Raw genomic sequence first — 23,043 nt, forward strand, 5'->3', positions numbered from 1 at the left:
GGGGGGTGGGGCGGCACCCCAGCCCCCATATTAATATGTTTCCATAGAGAAACATATAGTGGGATAAGTGAATGAACGTGTAGGACAATAAAGACCTATGGTTATATATCGTCTAGGTCAATTTTGGCTGCTGTGTGGGTTACAAGAAGCCTTTAGGTTGTCAGAGTTATTTGGATGTTGAGACTGTGGATAAGGGATTGCAGAACTCTGCTTAGTAAAGATCTACTAAATGAATGAATGAGGAACATCTATACCCTCAGCGCTACCCCTGAGTGTGACCCAGGGAGGTCTGTGAAATGAATGGATGTTGGAGGGTCAGGCTCACTTACCAGGATTGAGTGTATTAACTGCAGGGCGAGGGACTTGTTGGAGCCCCCAAGGATCTCAGGAAACTCCTTCTGTGGAAAGAAGCAGGGCATCTTCAGTGAGCACATCAGGTCGTCAGAAGGGTAACTGGTCTTCCCAAGGGCCCAGGCACCCGCCTTTCAGAGGGAAGGCTGGCAAGAGCAGGAAACCTTTCAGCCCCCTGGGGTCCATGTGTAAGGAGCAGCCTCAGTGGGTTGGTTGAGCAATGAAGTTTCTTCTTCTTGCATTTGATGAGAGGCAGCAGCCATTCCCTGTCATACGTGCAGTTTTGTGGCAGCTGAGTGGCTGCCCTGTGAAAAGGCTGTGTTATGGACTGAGCGTGTCCCCTATCAATTCCTATGTTGAACCCCCAGGACCTCAAAATGTGACTGTATATGGAGAGAGGGTCTTTAAAGTGGTCATTAAGCTAAAACGAGGATACTAGGGTGGGCCCTAATCCAGTCCAATTGGTATCCTTATAAGAAGAGGAAACTTGGATATGCAGAGACTCCAAGGGTGTACACTTGGAGGAAAGACCTTGTGAGGACCAGCGAGAAGGTGGCCACTTGCAAGCCAAGGAGGGAGGCCTCAGAGGAAACCAAACCTGCTGGCACCTTGATCTTGGACTTCTAGCCTTCAGAACATTGAGAAAATAAATTTCTGTGCTTTAAGCCACCTAGTCTGTGGCATTTTGTTATGGCAGCCCCAGGAAACTAATACAGGCCACCACTTGGCATCATCAGTAAGTGAAAAGAGAGACTGAAAAATCTCAAAGTGGTTTATTGCCCTCTTTATAAAAACCATTGTCATTAGGGTCTCTGAGAAGCCAGCACTTGGCAGGGGCAGGCAGCTAGTGAAGCTGCAGAGAGGATGGTTAAAAACACAGGGGTTGCTTGGTACAGAGTAAGAGCTACAGCAATTATTTTTAAAATAACCCTTCCCTGGCCAATACCACAGCTTAAAAACATCATGGCGTAGAAAGAGTATTCACTTGTCAAATGAATTTCTCTGGTACATTTTCTGCTGAAAATCTTGGGGATAATTAATCATGACAGATATTTAAACATATCTATCTTCTGGAATCTGAGGGAACCCCCAGAGTCATTCAAATAACCCATAAGTACATTTTAACTACTAAGAACTCTCTCTGTACGTTCAGGAGCTAGGATTGGTTTTTGAAGATTTCCTATGGTCTCAAACAACCAGCAATGGTCACACAGCATGATAGCACCCATGCAGGCTCTTGTGCTATGCAGACCTGGGCACCAGGTCCTGGGCACTTGAATAATTCCAATGCCTAACATTTACTGAGCACTTAGACTATATGCCAGGCTATTTGATGTGTACCTGTGAGGTGGGTAGTAACATTAACCCTATTTCACAGGTGAGGGAACAGAATTTCAGAGAGGTTAGGGAGCTCCCTGAAGGTCACACAGCAGGTGAATAGAGAACTCAGCATTTATAGGCAGAGCCTAAACACACAAAATTTATACACTGCTGTCCTCTCTAGCTAGGAGACTTAGGAAAGTCACATTAGCCTCTTTGAGCCTCAGCTTCTTTAGCTGCAAAATGGGGATACTATTGCCTGTTTGCAACTTGTACAGACGGCGTGCACTTGGCTTATGGAAGGCACACAGTCACTGTGGTTGTGGTGGTGTGGCTGTTATCAGTAATACCTGCCTTCCTTTTTCTAGGACTGATCCAGAAAGCATTAAAAGACCTAACTTAAGCCACAGCCTGTGACTCAGCTGCCTCATTTACAACGAGGGTAAAATCCCCAACCCCACTTACCCCGAAACATTGCTCTGCATGTCAAATTAATAATTGCCAGAACATGTCTTTAACAGCCCAGTGAACTCAGGGTTCTGATTTTGATTCTAGAGGGCCACCAGCTAGCCTTGTAATTTGACAAACCTCTGTATTTCACTTCCCCCAGTTTGAAAGGTGGAGGTTGGTCTGTAGAAATGAGCTTTGATATACAAGGGTAAGTCAAAAATTATTCACATTCTGGCTGTAGAATTTATTTTAATTAACTTTTAGAAAAGACAAATACATAATTTTTCAACATAATCTCCTTGCTTTTCAATACACTTTGTCCCTCTGTCAACAAGCTTTCGTATTTCCTTATTAAAAAAAGTTTCAGACTAAGCTGCAAGCCACGAATGTACTGCTGTCTTCACTTCTTCATCAGAAGTGAATCCGACTCCTTCTTGATGGCTAACACTTGTGCAACCTTCCTTGAACTTCTCTGTCCATTCATACACACTTCTTCGTAACAAAACACGTTCTCCATACTGCGCACAAAGTCTTCGATAAATAACGGCACCAGGTACACCCTCAGACCGCAAAAAATGAATCACTACACACTGCTCTTCTTTTGTGCAAGTCACAAGTGGGGCATCCATTTTTGCTCACACCGCAGTTACAAATGAACTGATGTAATAAGTTCACACCTGCACAGCAGTGACTGGGGAGACAATAGGCTTGAACGGAAAGTATTGATAAGACAGTGTGGCCAACAGAAGTTTTAATATGACTGGAGTGCGGATAATTTTTGACTCACTCTCGTATTAAGAATTGAGCACTCTGCTCTTCTGGGGACAGATGAAAAGCTTATTTTGAATGGGGAGGGTCTTCTCAAACTACAGGGTCAAGAAATTATGGCTCCTACTCAGCATTCAGACCTCAGCTCAAATGATCCCTCCTCAGAGAAGCCTTTCCAGACCTCACTTCCCTCCCTAAAGAAGCTTCCTCTTCCCAGTCTATATCCTTCATGGCACTTAGACTCTCTGAAACCACCCTTTCAGTCTTGCATGTCATCCGTCTTTCCCCTTGAAAATGTAAGCTGGCAAAAAGCAGGAACCTTGTGACTTCCTCACTGCTGAATGCTGGTTTTCTGTGAGTGTGGGGCATATAGTAAACACTTGGTTCATACTTGTGGAATGAATGAAACAATTAATAATTTTGCGACTTGCACTGCCTTAGGGAGCATTCTTGGAAATCAAATGCCAGAACCAAGGCTGGGCATGAAAGTGTAAAGGACTGAAGTTTTCTAAAACTGAATGAATTTCACCTTTGAGGTAGTAACAAGTGCTTATTTGAAACAATCATTTGCAATGTTTTGGACAAAGTTCAAATGGGTCCAATCCTCTCTTACTTTTTTGTAGAGTTGTTTCTTTAAACCTATGCATCGGGACTTCCCTGGTGGCGCAGTGGTTAAGATTCCACTGCCAATGTAGGGGACACAGGGTCGATCTCTGGTCTGGGAAGAACCCACATGCCATGGAGAAACTAAGCCTGTGCACCACAACTACTGACCCTGCACTCTAGAGCCCGTGAGCCACAACTATTGAGCCCACATGCTGCAACTATTGAAGCTTGAGTACCTAGAGCCCATGCTCCACAACAAGAGAAGCCCCGACTCATCACAACTAGAGAAAGCCCATGCCCGGCAATGAAGACCCAACACAGCCAAAAATAAATAAATAAATAAATAAAATTAAAACCTATACGAGGAATGGGGTGGACACTTGCTACGGCTGCCCCAGTCTGCAGTTGTCCTCCTTCGGGGAGAGGAAAGATGACTGCTGTGTACTTGGGTGATGGGCTCCAGCCCTCATAGTGAGGGGTGAAACCTATGGGCATGCACAGTGCGAAGCAAACAGCCGCCTCACTGTTGCGGGAGCAGGAGAAGGCACAGCAGGAATTCTTACCATGGGCAACAGGAAGCCACACTCATGGTTATTGACTCCGATGATAGAAGGAACTGGCTTAAATGATTTTTGAGCCAATAGGTCTAGAGGCTCATGAGGAAAGAAAAAGCCATCAACCACTCGAGTGAAAGACTTGGTTTTCTGAAATAAGGAAGAAGACAAAAAACAGGAGCTGTTTCTCTTCACAAGACCTGCTGTCCCCAAACCCTAGCCTAGCTGAGCCAACCCACTATAGCAAAAGGCATTAAGAAAGGAAAAATAAGCCACTCTTGGCCCATCCTAATGTATCAGGGCTGCTGGCCAGCTCTACCATTCCCTTGGGCAAAGGGGCTCAACTTTTCTGGGCCTTAATTTCCTCATCTGCTAAATAGGGATAATAGTAGTAATAATCTGAGAAATATAAAACCCCAGCACAATGGTGCTCAGAGCCAGCAGCATCAGCATCTCCTTGGAACTTGTTAGAAGTGCAAATTCTCATGCCCCAATCCCAGGCTTGCTGAATATAAAACTCTGGGGGGTGCAGCCCAGCAAACAGCCCTCCAGGTGGGTCTGATGCATGCTAAAGTGTGGAACCACTGGCCAGATGCAATGGGCAGAATGGTGAGGGGAGGGGATGGCCAGGGTAGTGTGGGTTGATGTGAGCATCTTCCTGATGCATCTTCCTCAGCGCTGGGCCTTGGATCTGGATGGCTATTTTTTGGGTCTTAGGAAGCAACACCTAACTCTATTCATGATTTTTTTTTAGGTCTCTGTTTTGGGAGTGGGGGCAGAAGGGAACACACAAAAGAGCTTTCACACTATATTGGGTCAAGAACTTATTGTCCATTTCCTGGACTCTAGTACAATTCACAGCAGATTCTCAATCCATGCCAAATAACCATTTAACAAATGTTTGGAATCAGACAGGTAAGGACCCCATTCTCTCAAGGATTACCAGAGGGTCTCAAAATTGGAAGATTAGACATAAAAGATCATCCAGTCCAGTGAATCATGATGACTGAAATCATGAGCAGTCATCTAGAACCTGCTTGTATATCTACAGAGGTGGGCATCTCACTGCCTTCTAAAGGAGCTGGTCCTTTTTCAGACAACTGAGTTTTTTAGAAAGTTCTTGGTTATCCCAAGCCAAAATGGCTTCCCAACTTTCAGCTCCTGACCTTGACCTTAGCTTCTGGTGGCCTGTGGAGCAAATATGTTCCCTCTTCCCAGTGAGAGGCCTTCAATGATGCAGAAACAACCTTTGTACTTTGTTGGGTCTTATCCAAGCTAAGCAGCACCCTGGCTTGTCAATTTCTTTAAATTTCCTGTAAGGGTTCTATGTTCCACATTGCTTTTTTAAACAGCTGTTACTATAAATTCCCCAACCCCCATTTGTCCAAGTTCCGAAGCAAAATAAATAAGAGAGTGGTAGGATTTGTCTACCATTCCATTCAAAGGGCAACCCTGTCCCCAAACTCTCCCCTCCTTTTTCACCTGGTTGATGCTCAGCAACTCCTTGGAGGATTTTGCCCGCAGGCACTGCAGCAGGGCCACAGAGTCTGACATGTTGCAGGCACAAATATCTGCAACCATCTGCAACTATTTCCAGAGGAGAAACAGGTCAGTGCACAAGACTGAAAACCTCCAGGAAAATGAAAGTTGGAAAATGTCCTCAATCCAGCCCCAGGCTGGTGATTTATATATGAAGTCCAGCCTGCTGCCTCTCCCCACACCCATGTGCCCATAATGGAATGCACACATTGAGGACAAGTTGGCACTGCATCATTCTTACCCTCTTGCCTGACCCTCCTTGTCATCCTTAGCAATCACCAGAGCTGGACTGGTCTCAGCTTGTCAGCTCTGCTCAAGCCCCACCTCCAGAGTGGAACATCTGAACATGCCCTGAGCATCTTATTTCTATCTCTACACCAATTTCATTCATTCTTTGAGGCCCAAGTCCCATCTTTTCCAGGGTGTCCTTTTAGACCACTGCAGCCTCCATGAGCCCCTTCCTCTTACAATCTCCTATTACTCCAAGTATCCTCACCTCTTCTACCTAGCTCTTTGTTAAACACCTTCTTGCCCTGACATTGGACTTCCCATATGTGTATAACTTGTCCCCTGAAAGTGGTGGTCCTTACTCTTCTGGGAGTCATGGATGCTCTGAGAATCCAACGGAAGCTATAGACCCTCTCCCTGGAAAATGCACAAACATAGAGTCTCCATACAATCGTAGGAGTTCTAGGACCACCTCTCAAACTCTCCATGGATTCCAGGTTAAAAATCCTTGCCATAAAAAGATAGTCTTCTCAAGTTAGTATATGCCTCCTCCACTTATAAACCCATGAGTCTTAAAATAGAGCAGAGAAAACAATGAGCACTCAATATGTGTGTGGTGAATGCAAAAACTAAAAAAAGCTTGACATGTCATGTTACCAAAATCAATATTCCTTGTGTATTGAGGGTACTTTTTTTTACCATATTATAACTCTATGTTCCTACTCTTGGTGTATGTTGTTATTTTCTAAAGGTGTTTAAGAAAATGCACCACTAAAGTGAATAATACCCAGGAGATGACTCCACAGTCTAGCACTTAATTAACATTCATTGAATGAATCAGCTCATTCATTAACTCATTCATTCAGCAAACATTTATAATCATCTCACATACACGAGACATTATGCTTGGACATGAAAGGTATAGAAACCTTGGCCTCTAGGTCCTTTTATCTGGTAGAGTGCTAAGACAAGATGATAGATGACAAATATCTAGGGCATATGCCTCATGTCCCCCTCACAATCTCATGCCAGATAGCATTTATTGGTCACAGTGTTTTTTCACACTGAGCTGGAAACAACCTCAGAATCTTTCTACACATAGTACTCTAGGTGGAGTAGTAAGTACAGGAGATAAGCCATACCTAATACATAGGACTGAATTATATATCACAAGCAATGAATAACAGATAAGATGTAAGAACTATTACACATATGCTCAGACACACACACATACACACACTCATGCACACCAGCAGTAGTGCATTGTATTCCTGGACCTATTTCCTATTGAACCAGGCCTTCCATGGAGCAACAAGGGTCACCTTGGGCCAACATCAGATTCTTTGTCATGGTCAGTAAGGAGAGCTGAGCACACGGTCTATGGATACCTGACCACATTCTCTTCTGACCAAGGAGAGGAAGCTGGAGAAGAATTAACAATATACCTACATCATCATTCCTCTCGTAATTGGGGGCCTTCAGGTAAGGGATGATGGCCACCCCACTCTCCATGATGGCTCTGTGGAATAAGCCTTTGGCCATGGGGGACAGAATCTGGAGAGAGAACACAGAACACCAGGAAAAGTTATCCAGGAGGCTCCCAACCCATCATGCACAACACCTAACTCTTCTTTAAAGAAAACTTCCCATGAAGGTTCTTTAAGAGCTCTAAACTTGGAGGAAAAAAAGTCCTAGTTTGGGGGTTTCAAGCACTAGCTGTGAAGGTTTGGGCAAGTTATCTAACCTCTCCAAGCCCCAGGGTCCTCATCACCTTGGAGGTCAAGCATTCTGGCATGGGAGTGCTAGTTCCTTCACTTCCCATTCTTGAAATGAGACTGAGCCCCTAACTCACAATGCATATGTGAGGCTCGAGGGAGACAATGTGTTTATAAGTGTTCGTGCAACATGAAAGCAGCAATTAGATGTGAATGACTCATCGTCCTCATTTTTGTCACTTCCCCCACTGAGGTTCCTTCAAGTTCCAAAGAGAAGAACTCACAAGGCTGGAAACGCTTATAGCTCCTGCTGACTCGCCGAAGATGGTCACACAGTGTGGGTCCCCACCAAAGAACTCGATGTTCTCCTGGACCCAGGTCAGGGCAGCCACCTGGTCCATGAAGGCCCAGTTCCCCAGCGCGTGCTTGTCCCCTGTGCTGTGGACAAGGGTGAGAATGCTCAGTTGGCCGCTGACTGCTTCCCACAGCCCAGGGAGCTGGTGGCGGAGGCTGTGGCTGATGTCAGGGCATCACCACCCCAGCTGGAGAGAAGCTGAGAGTCAGAGGCCTGGGGCAGCTGGGAAATCCAGGCTTAATTCTCACCCTCTCCTGGGATTTGGGTTTTTTTGAGAATCTGATGAAAGCTCCACACCCCAGAAAAAGGCACAGACCATCTTGCATCTGCAATTTCAGGGTATTCACAGGCTCCCCTGAATCCATGGATTCCAGAAGAGTGCTGCTCCTGAGAATTGGTCTGCACCAGGAAGCAGGACCTCTCCAGGCACAGGGGTTCCAATGACTGACTAAATGGATAATGATGGTGATGACAGCAGCTGCCGCAGCATCGTGCACAATGCTGTCCCAAGGGCTTTACAGCTGATGCTCCTATAATCCTCCCACCCTGGCGATGCTGGTCTTTCTCCTTTATCCCTCTGGGTCCTCTCTTCACCCTTCTCCACCCTGTTCTCAAAAGGCTCACCTTTATGAACTGCACCACCCAGGCTCCCAGCTGTGTATAGTCAGTAGAAGACACCAGCTGGAGGCTTCAGGGTGGGATACTGAGGGACTGGGAAGTTTCTTCCACCACCCTGGGCCAGATGTTCCTCTGCTGGGAAGTGGTTTGGGCTGTGGCTACATTTCTCTGCAGCAATAGCTCGTGTCACTCCCACTCCCATCAATGATATCTGCAAGCATGTTCTAAGGATACTGATGGATTCATCATTTCCTTCTCACAGGCAGGAAATCGAGGCACAGAGAGGTTAAATCCCTTGCCCAGGAGCTAGAAAGTTGCAGATTTGGATCCAAGCTCCTAACCATGTCCCCATGCTGCTGTCCCTGCAGAATAGCCTGTTTCCCAGGATGAGTGGACAATTAATGGGGAAACAAAGGAAAAATGCCTAGACCAAAACACTCATAGGGTACATCTGGTCAGGAGCCACACCCTGCCAATTTCACCTCCATTCCATCATAGCCCCCACATTGGTCCCCATTCCTCCATTTCTATTTATCCTGATTCATAAACTGGTCACTTATGATCTGGGCGACCTTGAGTTAGTCACTTAACTTGCTTTGCCTCAATGTTCTCATGTCTGAATGGGGTTAATAACGGTGTGTGCTTCACATGGTTGTTGTAAGACTGACAGTGCAGGCACACAGTAAGTGCCATGTACATGTTGGCAATTCCTCTTATTCAGCCACCAGCCTGCTTCACCCCATGACCTGCATCTATGCTGTAGAGCAGCCTCCTAACTGGATTCCCCATTTGAAGCCCAGGAACCCTAGCCCAGCCTGCACCCTTCACTGGAGTGACCTTTCTGCAATACTGCTCTGCAGGGCATTCCTGGGTCCCTCCATTTTTATGCAATAAAAACCAGTCGCCGTGCACAGGCTGGCATTCAAGGTCTTTCCCAACTAGGCCTGTCCCTACCTTTTCACATTCACCTCCTGTAATATCCTTATCTACCTACTAGAACCCAGACATCATAAGCAATTTTTGGAAACCTTTCTGTGAAAGGAATCTTGGGCAGAATCCCAATGTACAGACCTGCTAAAAGTGTAATCAGTCTGGTCAGGGCACCCCCCTCAGCCCTTCTTCCTTCCACCGCAGCCCCACAGTCACCTCCCAGTGCTATGTGCCCAAAGCCCAGTTTGCAAATATTGCTCCAGGCCCACATGCTGCTACATTTCTTTCCAACTTCCTAGCCTTTGCTCGGACAGCTCCTTTTGCCAAGTGTGCTCTCTCCCAGCCCCTCCTCCCCAAACCCAACCTTGTCTTTAAGTTGCAATTCAAATTCCACCTCTCTCAGAAAGCCTCAGTGATTTCTTGAAGCTCCCTCCTCTGTTTCTGCAGCTCCATTGCCTCTCACCCTCAGAGCATTACTGATGTCCTGCCTGGTAGCACAGGCATTTGTGTCCCTGTGTTATCTCCCCCATGACACTGAGAGCCCCTAGAGAGTAGGATTCCCACTGGACTCCTTGCTACCTTCCCTGTAGTTTCTGACCATCGCCTCTCACTACTCCTTTGGCTCACATTGCATCCTGGCCAGGGCTTAGGTTCTGCCATGTTCTAAGTAGGATAATGGAAGTGGCCAAGAGGCCCCGCTCTGTTCTGTGACCTCTGGGAAGCTGCTTCACCTCTCTGTGCCTCTATTTTTCAACTGTAAAATGGGAATAACACCAATATGTTTTTCATAAAATTATTCTGAGGGTGAGTTATAATGAACGCATAGCAAGCGCACACACTGTGCCTCGCTCAGAGGGAGCACCTGAAACATGTGCGATGGTACTGGGGGAAGGGAAGCCATGCAATAGAGTGATTATTCTCAGGTGAGCACTTGAGAAGCCTGGATGTGGGGCCCTATGGCAGAGACTACAAATTGTTCACACACCCTGTTTCCTCACCTTCCAGGGCGCACATTTCCCTTGCAGTTGTGTGGGGCTATTGTGACTGAGTTCTGCCAATTGTATGTGAACAGAGTGATAATTGCCACCTCCAGGCTGACCCAGAAAGATGACCCTCACGTGATTCTTCATGCTCTTTCTCCATCTGCTATCCAAGTGCAGCAGATCCAAGAGGATCTGGGGACCTTGAGGAGGGCAGGGATACAAGATGGAAGAAGCCTGGGTCACTGATTGACCACTTGCTTGGCTTTTAGTCGAGAGAGATGGAGATTTTTATTGTTTTAAGGCACTAAGACTTGGGAGTTTATCTGTTATAGTTGCTTTTTAAAATTACCTAATTTGGGCAAATTTGTTCAATGTCACTGAAGGCTCATTTCTCCTTAGGTTGCTGGCCACTGAATCCCCTGTGGCTGTTGCCCAGCTGCCCCTTGGGGATCAGGGGTGTCAATCACTTGGGGAGACTCACTTGAAGAAGCCGAATATTCCTAGCCGGTACTGGATAGTCACAACCAGCACATCCTCGTAGGAAGCCAGGGCAGACCCATCGAAGATGGATGCTGAGCCAGTCTCGAAGGCACCCCCAGGGAGCCACACCATGACCTAAGGAGGGGAGAGGAACCTCCAGTCAGCCCACCAGGCACCCACATTCCCTCCCCATGCATGTTGGGACATTCTTTCTTTAGGGAAATATGAATGTCTCACTTTCCTTTCCAAACAGCATCAGACGTTTTGTCTTTTGAAGAAGGCCCAGGATTAAGTATGTGGATTCTGGCATTTGAGTGCCTGGGTTTGATTCCCAGCTCTGCCACTGACTAGTTATGTGACTTTGAGCAGCTTCCTTAACCTCTCTGAGGTTTGTTTTTCTTATCTGTAAGATGTGAAGAATGAAAGTATCTTGTTTATGAGGTTATCATTAGGTTTAAATAAAATCCTTCATCTAAAGTCCATAGAACAATGTTGGTATATTTCAAGTGCTCAGAAAATGTTAGTTAAATGTCATTGAACTTGTGACCCACAGGAAGATGGAAATCACTGTAAGCTATATATGAGGGGAAAACCTGCTTTTCTAGGACTTTTTCCTACTTACAGAGAGAAGAGAAGAGAGAAGGGGAAAAAGGGAAAAGAAGTGTGTAAGCTTTACTATATCAATTAGAAAAACTGGGACCAAGAAACATCAAACATTCAAATGGTATTATCACAATTTACACACTTAATAATAAATCCCTTCCCTTCTCTTTTTTAAGGTCATATTAGTGACTACAACACCTGGGGCAGGAAAAGAGAAGAAAGCCACAGAGGAAAAAGGAGGACCAAACAAAGCATTGGCTTTGACACCTAGATCTGCCACTTACTGTGTGTATAACATGGACCAAGTCGCTCATGCCCCCTATGCCTCAGCTTCTTCTTCTGTAGAATAGGTCCAATAATCCTCACCCACTGAGTTATTGTGGGGGTTAGATGAGATAATGAACTGTGCCTGGCACATAGTCACCCCTCAATAGGTGTTGCTGTTATGATACAATAGAGAGAGTCTCCGTTGCAGTGACCAGGGGGAGAAAGGGTTGATGGAGGGTATGGTTCAAAATTAGATGGCAAAATTACCTTCTCTACTCACTTGTACAGAGATCTTTCACATTCTTAAGTGAAACATTTCACATTATTACCTGATTGTCTTCATTGAAAACAGAAAATTTGGCAAAGGCAATTATCCTCTTTAAAACAGGATTTCCCAAACCAAAAAAATCAGAGTCCTCTGAAACAGAGTTTTTTCTAAATGGTTATGGACCATTAAATACCCAACAGAGGGAGAAAACAAAACAAAATAAAAATCAAAGATCAAGTCACTGCCAATAAAGAAGCAACCAGAAAAGAAGATAAAGTGAATCTGTTATTAGAATGATATTTTAAGAAAGTTATTGACATGTCAAGTGATTGCATTTCCCTTTTACCCAACGGGGGCCTAGGATCCAATTCCAGACACCCAGACACTTTGCCTGGGTCCCAGGCCCAGAACCTGCCAGCTGGAGCCCCCAGCATGGCAGGCCTCCTTACAGGGAACTTGAAGCCAGTGTTCGCATGGGCCGGTGCGTAGATGTTAAGGTATAGGCAGTCTTCCGACACGCGGAACTTGGGGTAATGCACCTTGAGAATGTGTTGATCTGAGAACAGCCACTCTGAGTTCTGGAGGCACCTTTAAAAAGGGAAGAAGAAACCCCAGAGTTGCTGTCAGCAAACTTGCCTGGGAGGGGCCAGTTCTCATGACAGCAGGGATGCCTAGTGGTCTCCTGTGCCTGAGCAGAAGAGGCAAATGGTGCTCTTGGTACAAAGTCTAATAATACCCCTACCCCCATGGTGGCCCAAACAAACAAGCTATAATTCTCTTTGATCTGGTTCCTGGGTAAGAAAGCACATAGTGCAGAATAATAATACCATTAACTCCCAGCACGCACTCATGCCTACCCCTCTCACCATAATCCAGACACACACATAAAGATTCAAGCTGGCTCCACAATTCCCCAAGCTGTAAAAGGTAGGACACTGGGTTGCGTATCAAGGGTTTTACTCTGGTGGCTCCCTCTCTCCTAGAGGAACAAAAGGACATTTCCAGGCCTTTCCACCAGGAACCAATTGAGGTAGACAAGCAGGGAGATTCCTGCGTTCAGGCCTTCACTTAAGCTGGTCCCTCTGCCCAGACTGCTCTCTCCCCAGATCTTCTTGCTCATATTCTTCTCTTTCTTTCAGATTCTGCCAAAGTGCCACCTCCTCCAAGAAGCTTTCTGAAATTTCTCTAGTTATACCCTATATTTTAATTGTTGGTTCTCAGTGGATATCAGTTGAATGAATGAATGAATGAATGAACAGATGAGATTCAGCTTATTGTGCTCGGTCTCCAGACCACATGGAGTCTTATTCTGTGGCTTAGTGAGTTTTCTGGCACCAGGGTACTCCTTCTGCCTGGGACTACAATGCCAAGAACCAACATAGCCCAACCTAAGGGCTTCACAGAATCTGAGAGTCAAAAGATTCTTGGCGATTTCCAAGTCTCACCCCCCACCCAATGCATAAGGCACCTCCACAATTTACCTCAAAACCTCTTGCCCATCTAAGCTTGAAAATTTGCAGTGTCTGGGAGCTCCTGCCCTTCCAGCTCTCCTGGGGCACAGAGACACACTCATGTATCCATTCCACTCTAAAACCCTTACCCAATCTAACTTTGGAGACTAAGCCTGGGGGAGAGGTCACATGGAAATACTTCAACAACTTCTTGTAACCAAGACCCAGTAAGTCCATCACAGTGGTTCCCAAACCTGATTGGCCCTCAGACTCCCTAGAGAGTTTCTTTACAATCCAGTTTCCCAGGCCCAGCTCTGGGGATTCAGATTCAGGAAATTCATAAGGGGGCCCAGGAAATCTGCTTGTTCTAAACCAGATGGGGAGCCATGCCGTCACAGAAGCCTCACCCACATCTGACCCTCCACATCATCCTCACTGATGCTCCCCTCTTTCCTACTGGGCTGCATGACCTTTATTCCCCCTCAGTGCTCTGCCCCTACTCCCAGGTCATAGGCCACCCACAGGACTGAGCCAGCTCTTACAATTTAGGGTAGGATGTGGCATTTTGAAAATCATTCCAGGGCAATGCAGGCTCCGGTTTTGCAAATCGTAGGGGTCCTACAGGGGGTGCAGCATAAGGGATCCCAAGGAACACGTTCACAGGCATGTCGTTTCCCAGCACAGTAGCTTGCTTCCCCCGGACCCATCCCAGCCTGGTGTTCCTCACTGGTGCAACTGCAGCTGGCCCTGAGGAAACACACAGGGAGGAATCAGGGGCTGGCAGGGAAGAGGCTAGGAATAAGCCGAACTCAGAGTTCCCCACAGTGGGACGCTCTTTCTCAACCCAGAGGCTGTGCAAGTATCTGGTTTCCTTCTCAACGAACCCATGTCCACTGTTCCTTCGACAGTCCCTTAGAAGTCATCTGCATCAGAGCACTCACTTAATTTCTCCTCTGAGCACAGCACCAAGCCACAACATTTTCCAAAATTTAACTTGGGAACCCATCTCCCCGCTGCTGCACACAAGCTTTCCCTTACTATGGCACTGATACACACCAGCCTGTACAGATTCTAGGACCCCACAAAATCTTCTGGCCCAAAGTTTCCCACATTTCAGTCATTTCTATACCTATCAGCACAACTGCTGGCATGTCTGTGTATCACCTATGTGACTAGTGGCTTTTTTCTTTTCTTAAAATTAAGTTGAAATAAACTTTAAAAATTTTACTTAGAGGAATTCTAAGCAATAACATCTATGGAATTGTGGTTTTGATGACAGCTATATGCTTTTGAGTACACATGAAAACACATACACAGCAATGAAAACAAAAAATTTTCTTGCAGATGCCATCAGAAATCAGCTCATCCACCTCCAGGGGTATGAGGATAACACTTAGGGAGACTGACAGTGCAAACTTCTCGACTTCTACATTGAATATGGAACCTTGAGAAGTTAGCTGCCCAGCTATTTACTTAGCAGGATCCAGATTTCCTGGAATTACCTGTTCTAATGTCATTTCAATAGCAAGTCCTGCCTGGGCAGCTGGCATTACAGAAGCACAGGCTCCATCCCACACCCTTCCCTGGTGCCCAGGACAGAGGGCTCTCCAAGCTTCCAAACGTGCAAGCAGCCCAAGGATAGGACAGGGTCTTCTGTGCTCTACCCACCCCTGAGAAGAAGATTCTAGCCTGGGGCTCTCAGCAATACCAGGACATTGGTCAGGTGTCCTGAGGTTACCACACAGCTTTCCATGGGCCCTAGAGACTCCTGAGAAGTAAGTTCATTTCCACCAGTGGAAAATCCACCAAGGCAGGGAAATCCCCTATCTCACCTTCTGAGAGCCCTCCTCTCCTACAGGATGTCTCACCTTCGGTGGCAGCTGCAAGGACCCAAATGGCCCAGATCAGGGTCTGGCCTGGGTGCACCCACTCCCCACTCATCTGGCTGGTCCACCTGAACTTCCTAGACATCCACAGCCACGGCTGGCCTCAGGGATCTTCAGTCAGCAACAAGAAAAGGCTTCCTGTTAGGAGACAAGTGCTGAGCAGGCAGACACAGGACACAGGCTCTGTGAACAATAATAGCATCAGGCTAAGATTTTCGGAGGAATTGGCCAAGCAAGACTTTCCTGTTTTGATTTACATAAGAAGCTGATGATTAACTCTTGAGCGGGGGTGGGGGGTGGGGGGACAGATAATTTGATAGGCTTTGGACTAACAGGATGGTATTAGTAGAAAGTATATCTGGATTCAGGTAAGCCAGAGACCTCAACTCAGATGCCTACAGAGGCCAGAAAAGCATCAAACAGCAAGCAATGAATGAAGCTGGCCAGGAGAGACAATAGGGAATGGTGGGGACTGCAGAAAACTAGACAGCACATGCTCTGTTTAAAGGGGCAATAACTTCTCAACTCCAGTAAATATTTGCCTTGTGACAATGTAGGTGGGGCAAACCAGAAGTCTATGATATCTCTCAATTCTTAAATGTGGCCTCAATTAAAAAAAAAATCACGTGAGCCCAACACAGCATTTCTACTGGCTTGAGTTGTGTTGTGGATGAAGACTTTGCAATTCTGATCTAGACCCAGGCCCCCCACAGTAAATATAAGGAGACAAGCCTAGGGAGTGAAGTTATTATAAGCAGTTCTGTTGGGGTCTGTCCTCAGCATTCCAGATTCTCGTTGCAGTACTGGTGGGTCATGAAAGATCTACCTCAGGACCCAGGAGCATCACTGTCCTGACCCTCACAGGCTCTACACCTCACTTAGGGCTAAAGACCCAGGACAGAGCTCCCCAAATACTTGGAGCTAGGCTACTGCAGTTGGAATTATCGGGGGCACTTGTTGAAAAGTACACTTTTCTGGAGATGTGCCACCCCCCCAGAGATGTGGGGAAGGAATGTTTGTTTGTTTGTTTGTTTTTTTTTTGGCTGCGTAGGGTCTTCGTTGCTGCGTGTAAGCTTTCTCTAGTTGTGTTGAGCAGGGGCTCCTCTTTGTTGCTGTGCACAGGCATCTCAGTGTGGTGGCTTCTCTTGTGGAGCACGGGCTCTAGGTGTGTGGGGTTCAGTAGTTCTAGTGCACAGGCTCAGTAGTTGTGGCTCACAGGCTCTAGAGAGTAGGCTCAGCAGTTGTGGCACATGGCCACAGGTGCTCTGCGGCATGTGGGATCTTCCCAGACCAGGGATCGAATCCACGTCCCCTGCATTGGCAGGCGGATTCTTAACCACTGCACTACCAGCGAAGGAATTTAACAACAGCAATATTGGGTTTGGGAAGCAACAATCTAATGCATGGGAGGTTTCCCAGAATAGTCACCTCCTAAAAGAGGCAGGGGAGTCACAAGCAGGGTACAGAACTCTGCACAAGCAAGGAAGGCCTTCCTCAAGGTCAGAGCAAGGGGCTGCCTGGTGCACTTTGCTCAAGTCAGGTGCTCCATAAACTTTTGCAGATTTGAAGTCCTCCAGTAAAGAATATCCTTCTTCCCACTGCAACTCCTTTTTTTAAAAATAAATTTATTTATTTATTTATTGGCTGCATTGGGTCTTCGTTGCTGCACACTGGCTTTCCCTAGTTGCAGGGGGCAGGGGCCACTCTTCATTGTGGTGCGCAGGCTCCTCACTGCGGTGGCCTCTCCCGTTACAGAGCATGGGTTCTAGATGCGTGGGCTTCAGTAGTTGTGGCCACATGGGCTCAATGGTTGTGGCTCACAGGCTCCAGAGCGCGGGCTTAATAGCTGTAGCACACAGGCTTAGTTGCTCTGCAGCATGTGGGATCTTCCTGGAGGAGGGATCGAACCAATGTCCCCTGCATTGGCAGGCGGATTCTTAACCACTGCACCACCTAGGAAGTCCCGCAACTCCACTTTTGATATTCCATTGACAGTACTAAGAATTATGGAAAGGGGATTTCAGTGGAGTCTTATGTGAGAGTTTGATTCTTAATTCAGCAAAAATCACATATGGTTCAAATAAACCTTGAAAATCCCTCAAATTGCCCCTGAAATCTAGTGAACACCTGTAGACAGCAGTCCCTATGCAGGATGAGAACCACAGACGGGGGGTAAGGAAGAAAGGGACTGCCTATTTCAGACATCTAGATGTTCAAACTGCCCACCTTTGAGGTGACCTTAAATCCTGGGAGATGAATGGGGGATGGGGTGGGAATATCTAAAATGTTTCCAGCTTGTCTGCAGGGTTTACTCATTTTGGTTTAGCATTAAGCATACAAGATCCAGCAATTCCACTCCTGGGCATATATCCAGACAAAACTACAATTCAAAAAGATACGTGCACCCCTGTGTTCACAGCAGCACTATTTACAATAGCCAAGACATGGAAACAACCTAAATGTTCACTGACAGATTAATGGATAAAGAAGATATGGTACATATATACACACATATATACATAAAAAATGAAACAATGCCATTTGTAGCAACATGGATGCAACTAGATATTATCACACTAAGTGAAGTAAGTCAGCAGAAAAAGACAAATACCATATGATATCACTTATATGTGGAATCTAAAATATACACAAATGAACCTATCTATGAAACAAAAACAAAATCAGGGATGTAGAGAATAGACTGGTGGTTACCAAGGGGAAGATGGGTGGGAGAGGGTAGGAGTGGGAGTTTGGGATTAGCGGATGCAAACTGGTATATGTAGAATGGATAAACAACAAGGTCCTACTGTATAGCACAGAGAACTATATTCAATACCCTGTGATAAACCATAATGGAAAAGAATGTAAAAAAGAATGTATATATATGCATAACTGAGTCACTTTGCTGTACAGCAGTAAACACAACATTGTAATTCAACTTTACTTCAATAAAAAATAAATTTAAAAAAGAACATCCTGACATTGCAAAATGAACTGTTAAAAAAAAACTATCTGACACTAAAAATTTGAGCAAATATTTTAATTCATTTAATATTTATAGCCATGTTTGTTGTAACAGATTCAAAAGAATTACAGCTGTTTAGACATCAAAGCACTTTGCTCATGTCCGGGCCGTATAGTAGTAGATGGTCAGTAATGTTTGCTAAATCAGAATCGAAACCTTTCTTTTCTCTGGGCTTCAGTTTCCCATCTTATGAAATCGAGCAGACATTTTAAGATTATAAATTCTAGAGACCCAAGTATGAATGGGGTTTCCATTCCTGCTGGTGATGCCAGAAGAACCCAGAGCAGGGTGGAGAGGCAGAGAACTTTCCAAGGAGAGAAAGAAGGCTGCTGACAGGATAAGTGATTGGCTCTGAGGCACAAACTTTGCTAGCTCAGAGTGGCATCTCCCCTGGCCCTGTCAACCAGGATCTTCATTGTCCATTTTGTCTACCATCTTGAGCCTTCTTAGACTATCTCCCTGCTCTGACCCTCCCTCATTGCCACCAAAAAGATTCTCCCTGCCCTATAATTCTGTCCTTCCATCCAATCAGAAATAATATTAATTCTTTATACCACTACTCATTCAACAGTTTTAAAAGTGTCTTCACATGTACTATCTTATTGTCACATCTCCCCCACACATTTTAGAAGTCTTTCTTCTCCAGAATCTTATTCTCTAAAACCCAGTTCAACTGCCACCTCTTCTAAGAAGCTGTCCTAGTTCTCCTGAACAACTCAATGCTTTGTTTTTTCCACCCTTCCTGTTTCCTAATGAGTTGTGTACATGACTGCCCTTCTCCTTGAAGAGGTCTTTTCCATTCATGTATCCATCACAGCTTCTTCTGTGTATCCTGGTGTTTCCCCAAACTCAGCCACTGACCTCCTAACTTTACAATTTGTATCATTCCCACTACTAACTTGACTATCAATTCACTTCATATTTTTCTTTAAATTGACCTTAAAAAAACTGCTCATTATTAAAGAAATATTTAATATATAATGCAATGGGCTAGTATTTTAAAGAGAGTAAACCAGTACGTTTTGCGTTGCCATACTGCAAAATCATTCCCCCTTCCCCTGGCAACAATTATGGTGAAGCAGGGGGGTGTGTGATGTAGAGGGTCACAAAGTAGACAAAGACAAGAGTCTGCCTCTCCTGCATTGTGGACCTTGGGAAGGGGAAGTAAACAGATGTAGGGAAAGCAGGATGATACAAGTTGCCTTGACTCCTTCTCTTGGACTTAAGTCACAAAGTGGGAGGTATGAGAAGTAGGAGAGTTTCAAAGCAACCTTGGATCTCCAGGGGGAGGCTGCCACTGGTGTGCCCACACCTCCAAACCACCCTGCAGCAGCCACAACAAAATAAAAGAGATTAGACGAGAGAAATTTCAGGTGATGCTCCCACTTCTCTCAAATCTGCTATTCGTTGGAAGGTCCCCAGATTTGGCCTTGAAGGGAACTCAGAGGTGATTGAGAATCTGGCTGGGAGCTGGAGGGGGAAGAAGGCAAGGGGGCCTACAGAGGGGCTTCCCAGGCTTGAAAACAAAGTGGAACCACAACTTGACCTGGGCAGAGTACAGTTCTGAGTGCTGGTCAGAGTCAAAGTGGGGGACTGAGTTAGCAGGGAAAGACCTATGGCTTTGATCAACACAAGAAGACAGACCATGAGCTCACCAGGTTAGAATTCATCATCCTCGCTGGAACCTTGTGCAGAGGGAAGTTGTTGTGGAAACCACGGCAACAAGAGGACTTTCATAAGTGGGTCCAGGCTCCCTCTGCCCTTCTACTCACATGGTCATATAAGTTTCCCCCAACTCAAACAGCCAGACTGCATCTTGAAGAGGAGAAGGGAGGATGGGAAGCAAATCTGAGATGCCATGCATTTATTTGAAAAAGCTTGTTACTTAAACAGACTGTTTAAAGTACTGAATAGGACTGAGTTTACCAGATTAAATGCAAAGTAATTTTCTCTAATTAACCAAAGGGACAAGGGTGTTCTCTCTTTGTTATAAAGGGAAATTAACAAGATATATATATATGTGTGATTTTGTGTGTGTGCATAATTATGTAATTTTCTCCCATTAACTGAAGGGAGAAGGGTGTTCTCTCTGTTATAAAGGGAAATTAACAAGATATATGTGTGTATCTATAATTAAATTAATAAGATATATTAATTGTTAAAATATCTATACATATATCTTATATATGTGTGTGTATGTATATGTGAAACATGCTACCACCAAACTGAGTCTATCTTTTCTGTAAAATCAGTATTGAAAGAGAACTGTGGAGGATATAGCTTCCTAATTGCATATCTTCTATATGCTGTTCTGTTTAGGTCACCTTTGATTATCTCAGGTGACCCCTAATGCACAGGACCTCCACTCTGGGAGACACTAATATATGTCAGGAAACAATGGTACTAGCTTTCATGTATGGAATGCCTTGTAGGTGCCAGACCCCAGGCTAAATGTTTTGCAGCCATTCCTTAATTTAATGCAATGATTCCTATTTTGTAGATGAGGAAACAGGCTTTGCAAGGTAGGATGAATTGTCAAATATCACAAGGCTGTAAAGCAGCACAGCTGAGACTTGAGCCCAGATTTCCTGCCTCCAAGCTGCAGGCTTTGCCATTTAGATAGAGTAAGGAATGAGGAACAACAGTAAGATCAGAGAGGATGGCTGACTTCTGCAGTTCTTGGATATGAAAAAGCACTTAATCATCTAGGAAGCTGAGTAACCACTTGACATCACCTTCTAGGACCTTGATGTCCCCATCAGTAGCACAGACCAGTGGCCTGGATGGCCCCCAGAGAGACACAGACTTCTGATGGGCTCTCTCTGTTCTCCAGATTGCTCTACTGAAACCCTGAGGGAGAAACCAAAATGAGAGAGGACTTCAGTCTGAGGCATGGCTTAAAACATGTGCTAAACTACCCCTGCTGATAGATAGTGGAGATCAAAGCCCACGTTCCAATTCTTATAAGGGGAGGCTGAAGGAACCCTGAAGACATCAGAGCAACCCTGTGGCCTCAAAGTGGAGACCATCCTGCAGGCTGACAAAGCAAAGGGAGGATGGTCTGGGGATGCGATCAGGTCATTGGGCAATGCCTCTCTCACCTGGGCCCAGAGATGGACCTTTAGAGTTTCCTTCTTATAATCTTTCTTCAAACCCACTTCACATTCATATTAAACCCAAACACTGTCATTCCAGATAGATGCCTCACTGATCCCCATTCCTACAGCCCCATAACTACACGCCATCACCATACCCCCATCACTGTACACTATGACCACATACAGTCTTTGTTAATTGCATTTTCCTCTCCTGGATGTTTTGCCTTGACTTCACTTGATGAAATCCTACTTGTCTTTTAAGATTCCATGAAAATATATCTTCTCCATATAGACCTCTTTATTCTCAAATGTGAGATTTATTTTTCCTTTCCCCCTACATATTTTGTTGATGTCTCTATTTTATTATTTATAATGCTCTGTCCTTGTTCTATAGCTGGTTTAGCCACAAATGATGATGATGATGATGGTGACAACGACATCACTCATCACTTGGTCGCACAATTCTGGTTTAAGTCATAGCTGCAGTGGACAGTTCTGTGAAGGCTCAGCCTCATCTCGCATGGACAGCATGCCACTTGAAGCACAGGTGGGCCACATGACTTTCTATTTTCTGCTCCAGGACCTTGTCCCCTTTGTCTTTGTTCAAGTGAGACTGGAATTATAGGACGGTTAAAGCCCCCAGGAGTAACCCTGTATTTCAGCATCTGGAGACACTCTATACGCTGCTCAAGTGGCAGGAAGTCCTAGAGAAATTGGGCTCTCCTTGCTCACAGCAGCAATCTCAGTAATATACACTGATCTTGTAGTTTTGTCACCTCTCTGCCTCAGGCTCTATTCTCAGGGAACCAAACTAAGTCAATTAGTACTAGAAGGAGACCTAGGAAGGAGACCCTCAGTGGGATTCTGTAACTGGATCACTCACCAGTCAGACAGCATCATGTCACTAAGACTTTCTCTAGCTGGAGGGGCAGCACTAAGGTACGCATTAATGCTAAGGTATAGAGGCAATGCTAATTATAAGGATGGTGGTTTGGGATAGCTTTTAAGTTCCTTGGAAACCTTAAAGAAAACGACAGGCTCAGCTATTAGCACAGAGTATGCCATGGAAATTAGAAGCCCTTCTGTCAGCTCTGAAAGATACCTTATCTCCTGGATCATGCTGAAAGTTAGATCCAAAATTTAACCACAAGAGTCAGAGAGATACAAAGGAAGCTGCATGTGCAGCTGTGAAAGAACTACTATGTTAAAGTCAGGTCCCAGATAAGGAATGATTAAGACACTGAGACATGGGATGTAGACATCTGGATGTATATGTTTGAGAAATAAACACCCAGATTCTCTAAAACTCTATAAACTAGCAGAAGCAGCTCTCTCCTTCTCACTAAAAGAGAGCAGACATGATCTATGACATGTGTCTCCTATGAAATCAAGGAGATTCTACTCCATCAAGATCACCCTACTCCATGCATTGCCACAAGTTAATAACTAGGGGTAGGTTTCAGCCTAGACAAGGATATATAGTTCCTTCTCTGGGAGGAAATGGCCTTCTCACTGAACTAATTGCATGACATGGCTAATATGTCCTGG

The 23,043-nt window shown here is 45.3% G+C and overlaps 1 protein-coding gene across 1 annotated transcript in view; it reads right to left on the reverse strand.

Annotated features, from left to right (window-relative positions):
- CES5A (carboxylesterase 5A) overlaps nucleotides 1-15,427 on the reverse strand; it is a 45,143-nt gene extending 29,716 nt beyond the window's left edge. The window contains exons 1-9 of the mRNA XM_057711800.1: nucleotides 15,355-15,427; nucleotides 14,029-14,233; nucleotides 12,485-12,623; nucleotides 10,899-11,032; nucleotides 7,816-7,969; nucleotides 7,266-7,370; nucleotides 5,532-5,636; nucleotides 4,059-4,199; nucleotides 330-398 (exon numbers count right to left, since the gene is read on the reverse strand). Of these exons, the coding sequence (XP_057567783.1) occupies nucleotides 330-398; nucleotides 4,059-4,199; nucleotides 5,532-5,636; nucleotides 7,266-7,370; nucleotides 7,816-7,969; nucleotides 10,899-11,032; nucleotides 12,485-12,623; nucleotides 14,029-14,233; nucleotides 15,355-15,427 (1,125 nt within the window). The remainder of the gene's footprint in view (nucleotides 1-329; nucleotides 399-4,058; nucleotides 4,200-5,531; nucleotides 5,637-7,265; nucleotides 7,371-7,815; nucleotides 7,970-10,898; nucleotides 11,033-12,484; nucleotides 12,624-14,028; nucleotides 14,234-15,354) is intronic.
- Between the last annotated feature and the right edge of the window lie 7,616 nt (nucleotides 15,428-23,043).

Source organism: Hippopotamus amphibius, chromosome 16 (assembly GCF_030028045.1).
Source record: "Hippopotamus amphibius kiboko isolate mHipAmp2 chromosome 16, mHipAmp2.hap2, whole genome shotgun sequence".
Lineage (NCBI taxonomy): Eukaryota > Metazoa > Chordata > Mammalia > Artiodactyla > Hippopotamidae > Hippopotamus > Hippopotamus amphibius.